At 41.9% G+C, this 19,277-nt stretch overlaps 1 protein-coding gene and 1 long non-coding RNA gene across 5 annotated transcripts in view; one reads left to right on the top strand and one right to left on the bottom strand.

Annotated features, from left to right (window-relative positions):
- The window catches only part of WBP1L (WW domain binding protein 1 like), a 49,379-nt gene extending 32,336 nt beyond the window's left edge, over positions 1-17,043 (top strand). For all 4 annotated transcript variants that reach the window (XM_079977490.1, XM_079977487.1, XM_079977488.1 and 1 more), the window contains exons 2-4: positions 1,612-1,714; positions 13,451-13,612; positions 14,746-17,043. In XM_079977490.1, coding sequence (XP_079833616.1) covers positions 1,612-1,714; positions 13,451-13,612; positions 14,746-15,488 — 1,008 coding nt within the window. In that variant the 3' untranslated portion in view covers positions 15,489-17,043. The remainder of the gene's footprint in view (positions 1-1,611; positions 1,715-13,450; positions 13,613-14,745) is intronic.
- Positions 8,603-19,266, bottom strand: LOC307216868. The gene is made up of 2 exons (XR_013839353.1): positions 18,201-19,266; positions 8,603-11,848 (listed from the first exon to the last, which is right to left on the bottom strand). It is a non-coding gene; the product is annotated as an uncharacterized lncRNA (long non-coding RNA).
- Between the last annotated feature and the right edge of the window lie 11 nt (positions 19,267-19,277).

The following is a 19,277-nucleotide window of genomic DNA, read 5'->3' as shown; positions in this document are numbered from 1 at the left end:
ATACTATAACTTAGATTTGCATGGCTTTTCATAGTGCAATGGTTCAGCTGTGCATTTTTTTTCCAGGACAGAAAACAAAGACTCCAGAAATTACTTCAACACCCATTATATCTCTGCCCTACATTACACTCTGGCAAGAGGGGTCATTGCCATTGGGTGGTAGTTGTTTTCCATCTCTTAACTGTCCACAGAGATGGCCTTCAGGGAGCATTATGTGATGATGAAAAAGTATGACTGACTTGGCTTCTGTCCTAGACTGCAGGAGTATTCCAGGAAGATATTTTGTTGTAATGTTTATTTTATTTTAAAAGTTCTGCAAATTAGGCACGAATTACTTCAGAGTAGGGTTATATGGTAGTAAATGTTATTTTGATCTAATTGAGCCCAGATTGCCTTCTCTTCAGTTATTACATTTTCTGATTCTATAAGTGCAAGACTTGAAGCTGAAAAAAACACCCTGTTAACAACAGTGGAATTGCAGTGTATTTGAAACACACACCATGAGTGGGTCATAAAATTTTATGCCTCAATATACCAAAGTGAAAATATCTATGGGTCCCTTCATCTCAGTGCATTAGGCATCATGTACCTAATCACAAGCAGGGGGGAAATAGTTACATTAAAAATGAAAACCTTATATGATTTTAATGTAAACTATTCCTACTTGCAGGGTTGTGGAAATCTGAATGCTTGATTACATTGTCTGACCTAAGTATCATTTTCTAAATTCTGATAATTTGGGCCACAGTTATAGCTATAGATGCCCAGGCATGAGGATCAGCACTGAAGTGCAGAACAGAAGCCTGCATTATGCAAACTGCAAGTGGGAAATTATTTATCAAGGTGTGGAAAAGATAGGTGCAGTTATTTAGAGCAATTTAGGAGCTGACTAGGCTGGAGAAAGGTAAAATGAGAACTAATCTAGACATTCAGCAATAAGATGGTAAAGTTTGGAGCAGAATGGTGCTAGTTCAGATTGAAGAAGGGGGATACCATTTTTAATGCTCCCTCCAATTGTTCCCATGCCCTATTGTAACTGAAATAACTGCAACACATTATCCTCACCCCCTTTACTTCTGCCTCCCCTACATCTGTTGTTTCCCTTGTGTGTCTCAATGCAGAACCCTGGTTAAATACTATCTTGCATAGCTGGCACTATATAAATAGCAGCTTAAGAAACCCCATGACAGAAGAAAACTAGCGTAGCAGGGAGAAGTGTTCTAGTCCTGTTCTCTATATGTTGTGTTATCCTAACTTTTGACTTAAAGAGCTGGGGGTGGGAGGGTTAATGCAGATGGGTGTTCAGAACCCCCCCCCCCCCCACCGTAGACTGAAGACGTAGAATCCATTCTACCATATCATCTGTACTTCTTCCTTCTGCATGTAGGAACCTAGCCTGGAAGGTTGATGATGGATGGTAGGGTGTGGGAGCACCATGGAACTGAAAGATATCCAGGAAAGTGGAGATGCCTAAACAGCTGCAGGCAATCTGTGACCTTGAGTGGCTGTTTTAGCCTGGGCTCATGCATGTCTTGCAAGCAACCGGAGGCTTAGTCCAAGTTTAACATATTTGGGCCTTCCTCACTAACCTATTCCTCTCTTACATTCTAGGACAAAGAGCCCTGCATAGGAATCAACAATCAAAGCTACATCTGTGAAACAGGCCACTGCTGTGGACAGTCTCAGTGCTGCAATTACTATTATGAACTCTGGTGTAAGTTTCTTGTTTTTATAAACAGAAGTGAAATTCTTTTCATAATCTGAGTCACGGGCATTTCAGTTTCATCCACTTTTGGCTTTATCCAGAGACAAGGTGTTAGCGGGTGATAGGTGTCCCTCCCCAGACTGAAACTGAAAATGATTATGTTGACTCACTTCAGCCAGACTGCCCTTGCCATGACCTTTGCTAGAGACGCACAGGGGGAGTGTGTGTGTGTGTCCTTGCTAATTCTCCAGTCATCCAGTGTACCTTTCTGACCACCTGTCAGGTTTAGGGGTGTGTGATTTCCCATCCCAGGGGAATGACCCTGTCTGGTGCCTCAAGTTTCTATTTTGTCTCACAAGTTATTTAATATCTGCATGAAATTACTGGGAGAGGTTGTGCAAGGTTTAGCTGATGTCAACAGGATGCCCACTTTCTTCTTGGATTCGGGTGAGGCAGCAGAGTTCTTGAACAGGTGTCTGGAGCCAGTAGTGGGTGAGGGCCAGTAAAATGAAGTTCAAGTCAGAGATGTTCATGGCTGGTGGGCCTATCAAGCTGGAGTAGATGTACAACCTTTTCTGGATGAAGTTGTGCTCCCTCAACACATGGGGTTCATGGTTTAGGTGTATTCCTTGAGCCAGTATTGCTGCTTGATAATCAGGTGACCATGGCAAGAATGACATGTGCCAGCTATTTACAGTTCTGCAAGATTGACATTTAGCCTCCATCATTCGTTCTTTGGAAACTCCTGTTTTAAATTATTTACAACGTGGGTTTGCCTTTGACTGGGGCTGATGGGAGTTGTAATCCAAAGTTTCGGGGGGGGGGGGTGCACCAGGTTGGGAAAGGCTGGGGCAAGCATCCAGCTTAATCAGCTGAAAGGAAGTGTGTTTTGTCTTCCTGAAAATGTATGCAAAGTGTTTTAGCACATTGAGCACAGGATTAAGCACCAAAGTGGATTTTAGAAGGTGAACAATTCTTGTCGCCATTCTCAGTACCCTAGCACTGAAAGCTCCCTTCCTTTTCATAGGTCTTGCTGTTCATTTTAACTTTATTTACCACTTTAACTTGTGGGAAGGAGTCATGGGTTGAAACAAAGAATCTCTCTTCACCTGACGTGCTTCATGAAACATGATCCCATGTTTTAGCTGTTGGGAGTGGTTACAGTCAACAGAGTTTTCCCCTTTTGAAGAGCAAAGCTGATGGGAAACCGAATCCGTGGTGTTTGTTATGGAGTGGAGCGAAGAGTAAAATACATGATATGTCAAGCAGGTGGATTGGGTTTAAAGCTAGATGGTGCTAGCTAGATCCAAGTTCAATTTTGTTTTAAGATGAAGCGGGCATTGAAGTATCTTGTTGCCAAAATCTATTGCTAAAACTATTGAACACTTTGTATTGAGAACTAAAAATTAATAAAATAAACCATTTTTCTTTCTATGAGCAGGGCACATGGGGGACAGTGGGCAAAAAGCCCTCTTGTGCTTGCACTGGCTTCCACTAAGTAGCAGGGCTCATTAGTTGGCTCCAGCCCAATCTTTGTATCTGATTTTCTTGTCTTGTGTCTTTTTCTGAACTTGATGTCTTGGTATGGCGTATGTTTTTGAATAGTTTATTCTGAAATGGAAAACACTGGGGTGCAGGGGAATCTATTCCTTGTTCATGTTTGAGCGAAATTCCATGTGACTTCCCTTCCTAACTAAATTTATAGCAGTTACAAAAAGATGCACACCTGGTAAAACTATATTGTTCAGTACCATGCAGGAAAAGTCATCCAAGTGGGAAGGTGGTTCTGTTTTGCCTTCTGCTGTTTTGCATTTTGTGATAATCTGCTGTAGAAATATTCATTCTGTCAAATCTGGGGCATGTTGAAAATCAGTTTGAAAAGTACCAGTTGGCCCACTCTTGCCCTAGACCTGCATCCTTCCTAACTCACTGGGCTACCTGCCTCACTGATTCCCCTCTCCACTGTGTTCATACATAGAAATTCTTCCCCTGCTAACCATCATTGATTGATTGATTATTTGTTTAGTAATTTACACCCTGCCCTTCCTCACAAAGGAGCACAATGGCAAGTGATAAAACAACAAAACATCATAAAAACAATTCTAGTACAGATGTAGACTGGGGAAAATCTCAACTTTAAAAGGCTTGTAGAAAGAGGAAGGTCTACTGGTGGTGCTGAAAACACATCAGAGATGGCACTTGTCTAATATTAAAGCAGTTTGAGCATTTAACTTGAGGAGAAAAGGTTGTGCCTACTTTGGGGTGTATTTATCTAAAAGAAAACAAAAATCTGTGCTTCTCTTGTCCTCCTTACAGGTTACTTCCTCCTTTTGGAGGTAAGTGGGAAAGGGAAGGCAGTTTCCAGTTCACTTAAGCAAGTAGCTTTTTGGACTTTTTATAACCTTGTTTGGAAGTTCCAACAGAAACTAGCCAGAGAAGAAACTAGCCAGCTTAAATGTTTCTTTGTTTTATAATTTATTTTTCTCTTGCTCTGACCTTCACACGTTCTCTTGATATTTATTCAGCTTATTTATGTAATAAGTCTGTCCACAGGGATTAAAGGTTGCATTCTAGCTTCATAAAATAGGCTGCCCAGATTTCTTGGTTTTATGCTTTCTTGGAAAAGGCTTTATGCCCAGATCAGCAAGGGAAATCCAGAATTCTGGCTGGGTCAGACACATAACTTCCTCATAGCGGATGCTTTTTCCCCTTTCTCTTTCCCTTTTTTCTTTTTCTTTTTCTTTTTGAGTGTCCAGTATACCTAGAAGACTCCTGATGGTGGCCGTTGTTTAAAACTAGTCCCTGCTAATTGACAAGTCACTGTCCTTGTTTAAACATAATGCTAAACCAGCTCATGTAGAACTCATACCACCGTTCCTACCCAGCATGGCTACAAGGAAGAATTCAAAGATTTTGCTTCTGTTTTAGATTAAACACATCTTGTTGTGATATCTGAATCTGAACCAACTATAGTTAATCTTAACAATGGTATATTGAAACAATCTAACTTAGAGCAGTAGTTTAGGAACCTGGCTTGTTTAAATAAACTATAGCTGACATTAACCACCTTTTTGGGGGGCAAAGATGTTTTAATGTAATTTAAAATTTAACAGAATACAAAAAAAAGAAAAAATACAGTTAATGTCCTTTCTATGCATTCACAAAACAAAGATTCAGAAATTAAAGCATTAAATGTGACTCAAAGATTCTACACAGTCTGAGTATCAATGAGAGTTCACAAGAATACCTTCATCTTTATATCTGAGCGTTTGGAATTATTATTATTTATTAAATTTATTAAATTATTATTTATTAAATCTGTAGATCTCAGGGTGGTTCACAGCATAAAAATACAATATAAAAACACAGAATACATAATAAAAACAAGAACAAGAATGAAACAAACCAGTAACCCCCACCCCTTTTACAAGAACAAATTTACCATCCAGTGCTAAACTGTAGTTAATCTAAAAGCGAAGCATATTCTTGCAGCCATGCTGGAGGAGAAGGTGCATCTTGATCCCAAGGTTCATTGAGATTCACAATCTTAATGCTAAACCATGTTTTTTTCCATTATCTAGGAACATGGTCAATGTACAGCATTGGACTGCTTACTCCAATGCGAAGGTAGCTGTGGTTTAAACCACTCAGCCTCTTGGGTTTGTCGATTGGAAGGTTGGTGGTTCAAATCCACATGACAGGGTGAGATCCTGTTTGTCTGTTCCAGCTTCTGCCAACATAGTAGTTCAAAAGCACACCAGTGCGAGTAGATAAATAGGTACCGCTGTGGTGGGAAGGTAAATGGTGTTTCTTTGCGCTCTTGCACTCGTCATGGTGTCCTGTTGTGCCAGAAGCAGTTTAATCATGCTGGCCAAATGACCCAGAAACCTGTCTGTGGACAAATGCCGGCTCCCTCAGCCTGAAGCAAGATGAGCACCGCACCCCATAGTCGCCTTTGACTGGACTTAACCATCCAGAGGTCCTTTCCCTTTCCCTTTTACCTTTCCAATGAGAGCACACCTTATTCAGTTAAAAGCCATAACCCTGGGAGATACGTACCAACCCAAGAAAACATGTCTTTTGTTGATTCCCATTATTAAATCAGTTGGGAGTTGCTGATTTAGGATACCTCATCCCCAGCATGCACAGTTAATTATTTGCAGAATCTTTCACTGTCACAGAATTCTGTGGAAAATGATTTAGTTCATCACATTAACCCTTGCTGAATCTAGATAAAGTTTCAAGCAGGGATTCAAGGAGTCCGGTATTTTCCCTAGCTGTGAGGTTTAAGTGTTTACTGCTGAGGATTCTGTGTTCAAGCCAGCAGTGTTATTAGAGAAAAAAGGAACAGTATTGAAATGCTGCTGTTGGTTTTCCCAACCATTGCACAACATAAATACCAGTGTTGACCAGCCTTTGCCAGACTGCTACCCTTCAGGTGTTTTGGAGTACAACTCTTGTCAATGCCAGTCAGCACAGCTTGCAAAATATCTGGAGGGCATGAGCTTAGCAGAAGATGGTATTGACGCTCCCAGGAAAACTGTTTAATAAAGTGTCCACCTTTCTCATACAGTCTCCAATGTGGGCTCCTGTTCCTGGTAACACTTGAGAAACTGAGGTACATCAGAGCTGAAGTATTGGCATGCTCTTTGAGAGGAAACTATATACAGCCCTTCCTCCACCAAGAACACTGATAATATTTAGCATTTATTAAGTGTTTCAGAGTATTCAAAGCTCTTCATGATAGATAATCTTAGCCATCTTTGCGACAACATTGTAAGAGGTAGGCCAGCATTATTTCCCCCATGTTTGAAAGTGGGCTGGGAGTGGTTTGCATAAGGCAGGGGTGGGGTACTTAGGCCTGTTGGGCATCCCCATTTGGCTCATGAGACTTCTGAAAACTGACAGCTGATTGTCAAGGGCTTCTGTGGATCTATCAAAGCGCTGCCTAAGATAGTGCTTCAGAAGGGGTTCTGCAAGACCCTTGTAAGCAACGAAGCTACCTGATGTCATGGTCATTTCTGGTGACTGACAGGTGGCATACTCCACCCACCTGTCAAACTTGGCCTGTGAAAGGTCGAGGAGATAATACTCCTGTCCAACAGTCAGATCCAGTTCTCCACCCATGCCCTAAGGCCATAATTAGCTGCGTACATTTCTACCTCAGTTGCTTAGCTTAAGAAGGCTGCCTGCAGTTCAGCAGATAATTGCCGAGGGGAGATTTAAACCAGGACCTTTCGCAGCTCAGTTCCAAGCACAGGCTCCTAGCAGCCGCTCCACACTTGCTCTACACTAATTCTCAAAAATGTCCCATTTCACCTTCTTTTGGGCCAGATAGCCTGAAGCCAAGGCCATCACCTAGCATGCTTCTAAGGCAGGCGGAGAAATGATTTGCTACATGTTTTGGCTTAGCTGCAATGAGGTTTCCTGCCAATAAAGCAGTGGCATCTACCCAAGTTTACTGTGAACTCTAGGGCAGACTATTCTGTTCCTGCTCTTGAGCGCTAAAGGGGAAAACATGTTTTCCCGTTTTGCAAGAGTAAAAGGCACTTTCCTTTGTGAGATCTTTGCTTGGATTCCTGCCACTGGGGAAACAGAAATATATCCTTCTGGTTGTTGTATCCCCAAGGATCTATAGGACAGTTACACATGCAGTTTTGAGCATCATAGACCTTCCCCATGTCTCCTCAAGAAAGGAGGTATTGTATTACAGTAAAGGCTGAAAAATTGTCATTGACAGTATTGGAAGAAATCACAAAAAACTAGGTGGGGATTTGAGACATGGCTTGAGCCCCTGCCTGCCTCCAAATTGCTGCTCCATTGCTCTCCTCACACAGCCTCCCTCCATGTTCCCACCTTGCCCTCCTTCTAGCCTTTCTAAAAAAAATAATGAATTCTGAACTCACTGGAATCCTTCATCTTGGAAGCAGAGCAAGCTGTGCAAAATAAATGTAATACAAAGAAGTGCTAAATTTCTATTATCTAAGCATATCAGATGAATTATTTTTCCATAATTTGGTTGTTGTTGTTTTGTTGAGATCAGATACATAGCCCTGGCTTACTGGTTCCTAAAGCTGACAATATTTTCTGTGTTTGCCAAGGAAGTAAACTCCAACCCAAGGCAGCGCTTTGTTTGTACTTGCAGTCCAAAAGAGTGGAAACCATTTTAGTATCTTCCAGGACAAAGTTATATGGTGTTGCTAAGGCCTAATGCTACTCCGTGTCCAGAGATGACTAGAGCAATGGCAGCTTTCTGTTTCTGCCATAAGTTCAGATGGCCTTTAACACTCGTCCGTCTGTCCACCCCCACCCCCCAAACCTATGGGCTTTGCACTGTTGCCTTAACATGGAATTGAGAAGGAAAGTAGTGGAAAAAAGTGCTATCAACTGGTATAGGGGTTTTGTGCTACTCTTGCTGATTTGGGCTTGCAACTGGCACTAACCCTGCTAGATTATCTAGTTGAGATTCCTGCTTTCAGGAGGGTGGACTAGATGGCCCACTTGGATCCCTTCCAACTCTACAATTCTATGATGTTTGAACTAGCAGGTTTCAGTACAGAGATTAGCAGGTGGGAACGTTTACAAAAAAACAAACAAACCAGCATCCCACTGTTTGGAAACACCCTAAGATTGGAAATTGATGGGCAGGGATGATAGAAATTGTAGTCCAGCTACCTCTCTTGTATATTGTCTTCAGGGATTTTGATGCTTTTTAATTTGCAAGGTTTCTTGGCAACACAGGTCCTTGAGGTGTTTTCCTCTTGATAAGCTAAGCATTTTCTCATTGCCTCACTGCCAGCTGACTGCTGTATTCTCCAGAGACCCTACTGTTAGCACTGTGCAATATCTACGTCCAACCATTCTCAGGAACTTGGAGATATTAATCCCCCCACCCCCTAGATTTAGCAATTCAACAAATAGGAAATCTTGCTGACTGGACAATATTCATCAGGTGTCTTTTAGTTTAGAAACATCCATGTTAGGATACTGTATTAATCTTTATTAGAGACATTTATACACCAACTGTTAACTAAGGGCAGACTAGAAATGTGACCGTTTTGTTATACAGTCAGTTCAGAATGCTGCACATTTCTTAGATCTGAGATTCCATGGTAGCCATGATTATAGCATTGAAGAAATGAACCTATGCTGCCAATTCTCGAAGTAGACCAGTATAAAGTAAGCAGGACATAAGCGGCACACATGATTATAGCATGGCAAACAGGCAGCGTTCTTAGGAAAAGTTATTGCACACTTTAATGACGATGTATTTTAATGATGTTGTATAATTGGTATTTATATATTGTAAAGCACTTAGAAGCCCATTTGGCATTGTTGTATGTTAATTAATAAAAGTAAATTCAATTGTTAAAGAATACACAACATATTCAGGTAGTTCCAGTTACAGATAGGTAGCCGTGTTGGTCTGCCATAGTAAAAAAAAATTAAAAAAAAATAAATTAAAAAATTAAAAAATTTAAAAAAAAATCTGAAGAAGTGTGCATGCACACGAAAGCTCATACCAAGAGCTAACTTAGTTGGTCTTTAAGGTGCTACTGGAAGGAACATATTCAGGTATTTAGTGTAGGGCTGTGGTCTGGGAGTTTCCAAATTTCTCCTGCATCATAGCAAAGTTTTTTTTACAACATTAGCTCAGATTCCTCTCTTCCGTATTGTGAATGAAACCAATGTTTGAAAGTGCATGCACACAAAGGTGAAACAATATACCGTGTGGAAAGAGTTGAGAGGCTTGTTTCAGTTTGTGCAAATGATCAATTATAGTTTCTCAAGTTAATGAAGCAGGTCTGATTAGATAAATAAACTTTGAGTTATGCTGTTTTTTCAATAGATATCTTATTTAGGTAGGTAGACCAGGATATAAATCAATTAAAAAAGGGTGAGTAAATTTGACTATCTTCAGTTACTGTGACCCTTGCAATGAGGTGAAACAGTACCTATTTTAAAATGTAACATCAATATGTCTTTTAAAAAAGAGAGTAGCAAATTATTGCTTCTCAGTTCCAATATACCAGGGATGTAGTCTTCAAACATTGTGGGACTACAACTCCCATCATCCCTCTCCACTGGCTGTGTTGGCTGGAGCTGATGCAAGTTGGAGTCTAACAACATCTGGAATCTTTCAAGCTTCCCATCCCTGCAACATATAGGCATGTTTATTTTCTGAATGTTTTTATAAAAAATATTTATTTTGTTTCTGCATGGTGCTGTTTATAAGTTGATATAGTAAAACTTGAAAATGGAATCCATCAGCATTGTAGCAAAGAAAAGGAATTTTCTTCCCAACGAAAATATACTTCGGCTGCAATTCTGTGCACACTTACATGGGATTACTGTGTCCCACTGAACACAGTGAGACTTACATCCAAATAAATATGCATAGCATTTTGCTACATAGCATCTTAAGTACAGCAGCTTGCAGAGCTATCTCTAAAATCAGTTATATTTTAAATATTCTAATAAAACGAAAGCATGTGTAAATTTCATAAATATACCCAACAGTACCTCTTGGGTGCTATGTAATATGTTTAGGTTTGGTAAAAGAGTATTGCATATATTTCAGTTTCCATAAAATATAAATGTTTGCTTTTTGTATTATATTGTTTAGAAGATTGATGGTTCCTCTTCATGCCTCCAAAATGTTTGGACTCTTTACATCTCTGGGCGGGGCTATTCATTTTGTAAGTCAGCCATCCACCAGGTATCTTTTGGACTGCAATCCACCTGCTCCCAGCTGCCATGGCTGTACTGGCAGGAGCTAATAAAAATTGTCAGTCCAAAACACCTGGACGGCAGTTGGTTCAGAAAGGCTGCTTCAAAGGAAGGTGCCTCTGACCTTTAAAACAGATTTCAGTCCTGCGTTGGTAAAAGCTGAGAATGCTTCCAATATACGAGGGAAGAAAACAGTTGGAGCAGATGGGAAGAAATGGTCAGGGGTCTTAGAGAGACAAGCATGCAGCCACTATTCTGAGATTTGTGCCACCCTTTAAATACTTTTTATATCTTGCTATCAAAGCAGATGTTAAAATTAAGCAGTCTTCATGTGTTACATTTTACAACACTGAGCTCAGGGCCATATTCAACAATGTAGTTTCACTAGTGGGAGCCAGCAGAAGGGCTCCTGCTAGCTCAATAGGGCTTCCCCATCTCCCCTTAGCCCTGCCCCCAAACAGCACACAGGTGGAGGAGAGAGAAGGTCATTTTGTTGTGCAAGCAGAAATGCTTGCGCTGATGAAACACTTGTTTTAGCAGGACGTTGAATTATTCAGTCTCCAAGTTGGAAAAAGAAATGAGTTGCAAATAAGCATAGGCTGAGGGTATCCCTATCTTGATCTACTTAAATTGTGGACTCCGCTATACAGCTGCAAATAAAATGTTTTAGATATGTTGTAAAGTGCAATATACAAATGTGACACTATATGGCAACAGTGAGCTATGGCAAATACAATGTATTTTTCAAAATGTTTTTTTAAAAAGCATTTTCACAGTGTTTTTTAATATGTGTGTAGATTCCACCATGGTCAAAAAGACACATTGGTTACATTATCCCAGTAAACAAATAAAACAGTTCTTTTTTAATGGACTTGTACACTCTGTTAAGCCTGAAAAAAAATTCAGTAGCTTTTGGCAGGCTAAATCTGGGATATGAAAGCAGCTCCTGTACCTGTAAAATGTGTTATATGCACACATTGATACATGTATTTTCAACTGTATATATTATATAGGTGCAGACACAAAGCAGCTAGGTCAACAGTGTCCTGATGAGTATAAACTCAGTGGCAAATGTGTATTTGTTGCTGTGTACTATCTGAAATAGTCCTGCAAACTAAATGAAAGGAAAGAGAGAGACAGAAGCATCTGGTACTGAAAAAAACATGTAGAACTTTAATAAAATGGCCTTACATGTTTCCTTGGGGCAAAAAAAAAAAAAAATCATTTTAATTAGGAATGTAAGGTCTACTTACCTTTTTATTATTAAAGTCCCACATATTTTTTTCAGTATGACTTTGAAGCTTGACTTCCCCTCTCTCTTGTATTTGATTATGCTTCCCATCCCCATATTCCCACTCTTCTTACAAAGTTGGATGCCAGCCTGAGAATTTGTAAGAAAACAGGGGTGGTGTTCTTCATCAGAACTAAACAGGCATCCCTTCATTTACGCATGTTCAATTCACACGTGACAGTGCATACGCGCAGCCCTGGAAACCCAGAGGTGGGGTGGGGGTGGGAGAGAGACCTGAAGAGCCTCCAGCTTGCGAGGAGACCCTCCCTGGAGCCCAAAGGGGATGTCCTCTCTTCACCAGAGTTGCAGCTACTGCTGCTGCGCTTTCCCGCATATCAGCTGTTAGCCAGAAAACCCCACTGTGCCTGTAGCTTGCAAGGAGATTTGCCCTAGAGCTCAAAAGAGGACATCCTCTTTGGTCTCTGGGGAAGGTCTGCTCATGACCTGGAGGTGCAGCGGGGTGCTCCCCATTTGTGCACATTTCACCTATGTGCAGGGGGCCAGAATTTAACCCCTGCATAAATGGGGATTCGTCTGTCTACTTAAGCATACGGTTGCAGCTTTCCTGTTGAGAGTGTGGTAGCTTCTAGGTTATCAAGTTGTCAGTGCAAAGCAACTGCGCAACACAGAACTCACACCTGCATTTAGGTGGTTTGGCAATGACTGACTCAGGTCTCATAATGGTACCTCCTTGTGTCTGCTGGGGTTCAAGTGCTTTGGTTCACAGGACCAGTCAGATGTAGAACTATGCAGCAGTCTAACAGACAAAGGTCCTTATAGCACCTTAAAGATAAATCAGTTAATTGCTACATATATTAAGCAAATCGGGCACATTTCCTCAGACACAGACTTATTCAAAATATGCCAGTCATCACAGGGAACGTGTGGGGCACAGTACATGTGGGAATTGGTTTGTAAGGTGCCATGGGTTTCTTTTTTATGTTCTTATCTGCAGCAGAGTAGTTCAGCTGCTAATCTGAGATCTGCAACAGGCCGGGAGACAAAGGCAAAATAAAACGGCACTTGCAAGGGTAGTTGGGATTCAACATTGCTTTCTCTCACCAAACTGCTGTTGCCATTTCACACATTTCTGGCTTTGCACTCAAAACTTCAACATTTATTTGCTGCCTTTTAATGTTATCATTGTTTTACTTGCATAGTAGAGTGATCATCACTGTATCTTGTGGGAGTGAGTTCTGTAAATTAAGTATGCATTGTGTGAAGAAGTGAATCTGTCAGTCAATTTTATTGGATGACCCAAGTTCTGCGGTTATGCAAGAGGGAGAAAAACATATACCTGCACACTTTTTCCACACCATGTATCCCTTTATAAACCTCTTATGCCCCCCCTCTTTCTAACCTAGAACTATTTTTTTTTCCAAAGAGAAGAAACGAAAACAAGGATGGTGTGAAGTACAGCTAGTGAGGGACATGGCCTATGAAGGGTCCCAAGGGCCACATTTGACCTGTGGGCCTGAGGTTCCTAACTTCTGAAGCATATATGGGAGATTAGGGTGAGATCTCCTGAGTCTATGTCTCTGAAAAGTGCCTCTCATATCCTGTTACGGTGACCTGTGCCAAGATTGGCAGTAGGTGCACACTTGTTTCAAAAGGCCACCTCAGTGGCTTCATAGTTTTGAAACCTCTTTCTCTTGAAGAAGAAACACTCTTAGTAAAATTCCTCTTCTCTCTCTCTCTCCCCCCCGCCCCTGGTTTTTCCATAGGGTTCTGGCTAGTATGGACGATCATCATCATACTGAGTTGCTGCTGTGTCTGCCATCATCGGCGCGCCAAACACAGACTTCAGGCACAACAACGGCAGCATGAGATTAACCTGATTGCCTATCGTGAAGCTCATAACTACTCCACCCTGCCATTTTATTTCCGTATGTACTGCATGCAAGGAGCAAGCTGCCTTTCAAAGAGCAAAGAGCAAGATGTTGGCATATTGGGTGGGGGTCATGGACGCAACAGAGATTCACAGCAAAGATGGTGGGGATGGGTGCAGAGATGTCTGCTGGTGGCTGAAGAGGACCATGTAGTATACTGCAGTATGTTGGGAGACTTCACACGGTCCTTCTTGTCACCTTGGCTACGCTAGCTTGAAGCACAATCACAGATAATTCTGTGACTAGTGTGGGCACAATCTAAATCTTGTGGATAAATTTCTGGGTCGCAGAGAGAGAGATTTGAATTCGTTTCCCTCTGAACATTGTACAGCAGTGCTTTAGTCAGACTTGTTTTCCAGCTCTAGTGGTTGGTTAGATTGTCATAAAAGGAGGAAGTGGATTGACAGATTTCTTCACGTTTTAATGTGCGCAGTGGCAGCAGCAGTGACAAGGCTGAGATTTTTTTAAAAAAACTTCCCACACCTTTTCCTCTGCAGCTGACATAACACGAGTGTCTCTAAGAAAGAGGCACCACAGAATAGCTAATATGGTGGTGTGGCAGAGGGGCATCACACCCAAGGTCTCTTGTCAAGAATAAATGTAATGATGAGTGATGCTACTTCATTTTGCCCATGTCAATTTTAATTAATACTTTATTACTTTAAAACAAAAAACAAAACAAAAACAAAAACATTAGCCACCCAGTAGAAGGCAATGGGAAAAAAGAAGTAGGACACCTGAGAAAATGCTACATAGAGGAGAGAGAACCATCTCTCTCTCTCTCTCTCTCTCTCTCTCTCTCTCTCTCTCTCCTTTTGTACAAAATCAGGGGGAAGACAATTTAAATCAGCTCCCAGTTGACTCTGGGATGTAACATTCCTTAATTTCATAGGTCTCTCTGAATGCTACACACTGCTTTGCCTTAGTTTCTTCCAGCTGTAACATATGGAAAATTGACTGCTTCCTAGCCAAATCAGGATGGAATTTTTATTATTATTAACATAATTTGTTGAAGTTAAGTCCAAAGTGTTGTTAAATTACTTTCAATTGTGTTTTCTGACAACATTTATAAAGTTGGAACCATTTAGGTAATCTAGAGGTTAACTTGTCCTCCCTGCCTCCCCATTTAGGATTTTTGCCAAATTATTTACTACCTCCCTATGAGGAAGTGGTGAACCGACCTCCGACCCCTCCCCCACCATATAGTGCCTTACATCAGCAATGCGTTCCACCTGGCGGCAGCAGTGCAGCACCAGATACAAGAAACCTACAGCCAGCCCAGACAGGCTCTCTGTCAGGAGCAGGAAGCAATAATGGAAACACGGACAGCACTGCCTCCTCCAGCACCGGGAACCCCGAATCGTCCACCCTGCTAGCTGAGCGATCAACCACCAAAGCAACAAGTGGCGAGCGAAGGAACTCCAGCAGTGGGGCAGAGTTGGAAGAGACGGCCAACCACGCGCCCTGTTCCGACAAGGAGTCAGAGTGCAAGGAGGAACTGCTTAAGGATTACAACTCGGAAAGCTTAGACCACAACAACGCCTTCTCCGATGCTAAAGACAAGACGCCGGGCAGACACCGAAGGTTCACCGGGGACTCGGGCATTGAAATCTGCATCTGCAACCAGGGCCACCATGATGGTGATCTCAAGGAGTTGGATGGGTTCATTGATGATGGGCCCATGGACTTCTGCGATAGCTGCAGTGGCCACCCTCCCCATGGAGATGAGGAAGAAGGGCTTTTCAATGCCCCGGATGAGCAGCATCAAGAGCACAGCCACCACCACCTCCCCCGGCAGCCTGTTTGTGTGCTCCTGAACACCATAAACGAACAGGACTCGCCAAACTCTCATGCCAATACCTCCCCCAGCTAAAATAAGCAAAGCGAGAAGGGATATTCTACAAAAGGATAAACATGACTTCAGCCAAAAACAAGTTGGTTCAGCTTTTTCTTCAGATGTAACTTTGGGAATAACCCCTAAATAATAGGTATGGAGGAAGGGGCAGAAGCTTCTGGGCCTTCCCTGCCTGCTGCCCCCCCTTTAATTGCCTCCATCTGGTTAGGGTTTAGGATTAAGAGTGAGATCATTTTTATACATATAACAAACGAGAGAAAAACTTTTCCTATTGCTGATTTTGGTGACGGTTTACTTGGTTGGTTGTTTTCTTAGGGGTTTTCAATACCTGCTTTATTTTATTATCAGAAAGACTTGACCCTGTGAGAACAAGGAGTGCTCATGTATCTCTTCCCTCTCCCTCCTCTTTCCCAGGCGTCTTCCCAGAAGCCAGTGGCATTTGATGGCGCTGGCGGTTTGCCTAGTCAGTGCCATTGAGGGGTTAAAATGAAACCCCAGAGAGATGTGGGTGGGCTTTGGGGTTTTTTTCCTGAATTGATACAGTGCTGTACTCTCTGGTGCATTGTTGGTTAGAGCAACCTGTAGGAATTCCCCCCCCCCCCTCTTGAAGCTGGTGACTATAAAGGACCAGTTTCTTCCAGAAAAAAGCAAACTGCTAGCCTGAAACATAGCAGTTTATGCAAAAAACGGGTTGTGGATGGTGACTTTAATTTTATTTTTATTTGGGGGGAAAAGAAAGGCAAATGTATTCCTTTAGTTGATGACTATGAGTTGAGACTCCTGGCAGAGGACCTGCCTTTTTCCAGTACTGTGGTCTCTAAATCTCATTCAATAGGTGTGCTACAATGCAACAGAACAGGGACTTTGCAACTTTAGGCCAGCACGCTAGTTAAAATGACAAAACCAAACAAAACCAAACACACACAACAGGGCTGTCTTTTTGGCCAGCGTGCCTTCAGGTTTCAGCGATGCTTGTTGAACAAATGGAGGCAAGAACTCCATCCACTGCAAAAGGATAACTTGCAGCTTCAATGTGGAAGACCTGTGCAGTATTTTTCTTTTTTCTTTCTTTCTTTTTTAGTCCACAAGTTTAGCATGATCCTAATGGTGACCACTTAAAAGGATAGAGTGTCTGTGTTTCTCTCTTTTGATAGCGGCAACAGGCTACTGTATAACGTCTGTGAGTGTGTATGTGTGTCTGACTGCAGTACATGCATGTGTGTTTCCTACTAGTGATACGAAACTTGCTGCTGTAAGACTGCAAAAACAAAACAGAAAAGACTGTTGCTTTGCTTTAAACAAACAGTGGAGCTTTTGTTAGTAATAACCCCAAGGGGGAAGGAAAAGAAACAAACTGAAGCAGCTGAAACTAACATTCCCTGGAGCGTTCCTGTGGAAGAGTGCAAGCCTTGGTTTCTATATTAGGTGTGATAGAGATTTGTTTTCCCATTTCTTTAATTACGGTTGTCTGGGTCATTTATGTCATAAAATAGACTTTCAGATTTGATTGCTTGAAACCAAAATCAGTTTGAAATACGATGTAAGCCCAAATATAATGCCTTTTTTCTGATAATCCATGGACTGTGTCTCATTTTGTTTGGGGAAAGATAGAGCAGTTGAGATATATCATAATGAAAGAAGAGGGTTGAGGCTTTATTTTTTTGCACTTCAAAGTGAACTTAACTCATGTCCAGAATTATACGATTAACACGGGGTTGGTGAGAGCACATCTTTATGTTTCACTGTATAGAAGGGAGGTGTTGGTGCATCTACATTTCCATGTGAAAATGCAAATAGGAAGGCAGTCTTGCTCCTCTCCACGGACTTCCTTCAAATATTGCCTATACCACAGGTAGGGAATCTGTGCCCCTTCAGATGTTACTGGACTATAAGTCACATCATCCTTGCTCATTGGCCATTCTGGTTGGAGCTGATGGGACTTGGAGTTCAACAACATCTGGAAGGCTACAGGTTCCCCAGCCCATGACCTGCCAAGGCAAGCTGACATGCTCCTTGCAGAAGATATTAGGGTACGCTTAAAGGGCAGCAACAATCCTGTAAAGACCCCAAGTCACCCAGTGATCTTCATGACTGAGGAGGGATCTGAACCCAAGTGAAGTTCAGATCATTCTATCCATGACATCACACATTTAGATTTTCTGCTACCCAAATGTCCTGAGCCATTTCTGCCTACATAAAAAGAGCAAATTATTTGAGCAGAGCACTATCCTAGTAGCTCAGGGGAAAGGTGAATATATTACTGTGCATGTTTACTGCAGACAACAGCCTACAGTAGACCAAAGCCTGAAAACTACTAAAATCATCACAGTAAGGGGGATGACAGCTCCTAGGAACTTAAAGTGTACTCAAACCCCTTTGTCCCGAGTCCTCATCTCTCCTGAGTTTGAACCCCTCTCACAAAACCAACTTCTACTTCGTGGAATTCAGCTCACTTTCAGATGTGGGAGAACCTCACTCTGTATCTGCAATCCAGTTGGCACCTTTCTGCATGCCAGATGGAGACAATGAGGCTTTAATTTGATTCTGTTCTTCAGTTGGTATTTGTGTTGCTTTTGATGTTTTCAAAGCACATGCAGGAGCTGGGTGGAACGTTGAGCACTTGCAAATTGTGGTTGGGGTTTTGAGACACATCTTTACCTTGCTGCTGGGTCAAGACACTCCTCAATGGACTTAAAACCTTGGGAACCCCACACATTTCCTTATGCTTACATCTGCAGCACAAGGATGGTTTCAGATTTTATAGAGCTAGTACATGTGTTCCAAAGCAGATTCAATATGTGCTCAAAGCTTTCCATGGGGCACAAACAGAGAAATGTCAGAGTTCCATGTTAAAACAGAAAAATGAAACTTCCTGAAACTCTCTTCATTGCGTATTCAAACCCTGCACTATCAAACTGCTGCAAACACCAGATTCTTTGCCCAGGAAACCCACTTTCTGCACTCAAATTACATGGTGGAAATTAAAAAAAAAAAAGTATGTTTATAGTTCCATCAAGTTGCTGTGTTGTTCCATGTGTCAGAGCTATGACCAGGTTCCAATCCAGACCGGGGTTTGTTTTATCTAGCTGAGGTTCCCTGAGCCTCAGGGGTGGGCTTAGGGTTGAGTTCTCATTTTACCAAGCAAGGATAACAAGCCACTCTCCCTGTATTTTTGCCCGGTTGCTGTAGACGTCATACTGTATGTCAATCATTGGAGCTAATGTTGCACACCCCTATATCCTTTCTGCTCCTGAAGAAGATAAAAGGGACAACAGGAAGCTGTGCAAAAGTTCCTTCCCCAAATCCTTTAGAAAATGCTACTTGCCTGTTTAAAGATATATTCCGATCATGGTTAAAGGAAGAAAAAGACCCTTAAAATCCCAGCTTTCACACAGAAGTTTTGAAATGTAGGGATCCTGTGTCTTATTACTGGCTGACTTATTTTCCATTACATAAAAAGCCACATGCAGCACACATCAGTTCTTGGTTTACAAGCCTGACTTTGGCTGATTGCCAAACTACATGCTGAGCATTTTGGCAATAGTTTTATCAGCATTTTGGTAGTAGCATGTGTTACGGAGAGCAAGTCAGACAATACCTTTATTCAGGCCAGCAAATGAAATTTTGGAAGCGATCCTGAATTGGATCAAGGCTGCAGCATCTTCCCCCTCCCCCAGCAGCTAGCCATGTGCCTCTCTAGGGGTTGGCAAGGTTTACCTTGCCTGGGCCGGTTCACTCCAGCGGAGATCTCTCCATGGGCCGGATCGCATGCAGGCCTGCAATTTCTGGCATCTACGTTTGCACAGA

Source organism: Podarcis cretensis, assembly GCF_951804945.1.
Source record: "Podarcis cretensis genome assembly, chromosome: 5".
In the NCBI taxonomy this organism is placed as follows: domain Eukaryota; kingdom Metazoa; phylum Chordata; class Lepidosauria; order Squamata; family Lacertidae; genus Podarcis; species Podarcis cretensis.
Note: the sequence above shows the minus strand (reverse complement) of the source record. Positions and strands in the feature narration are given on the sequence as shown.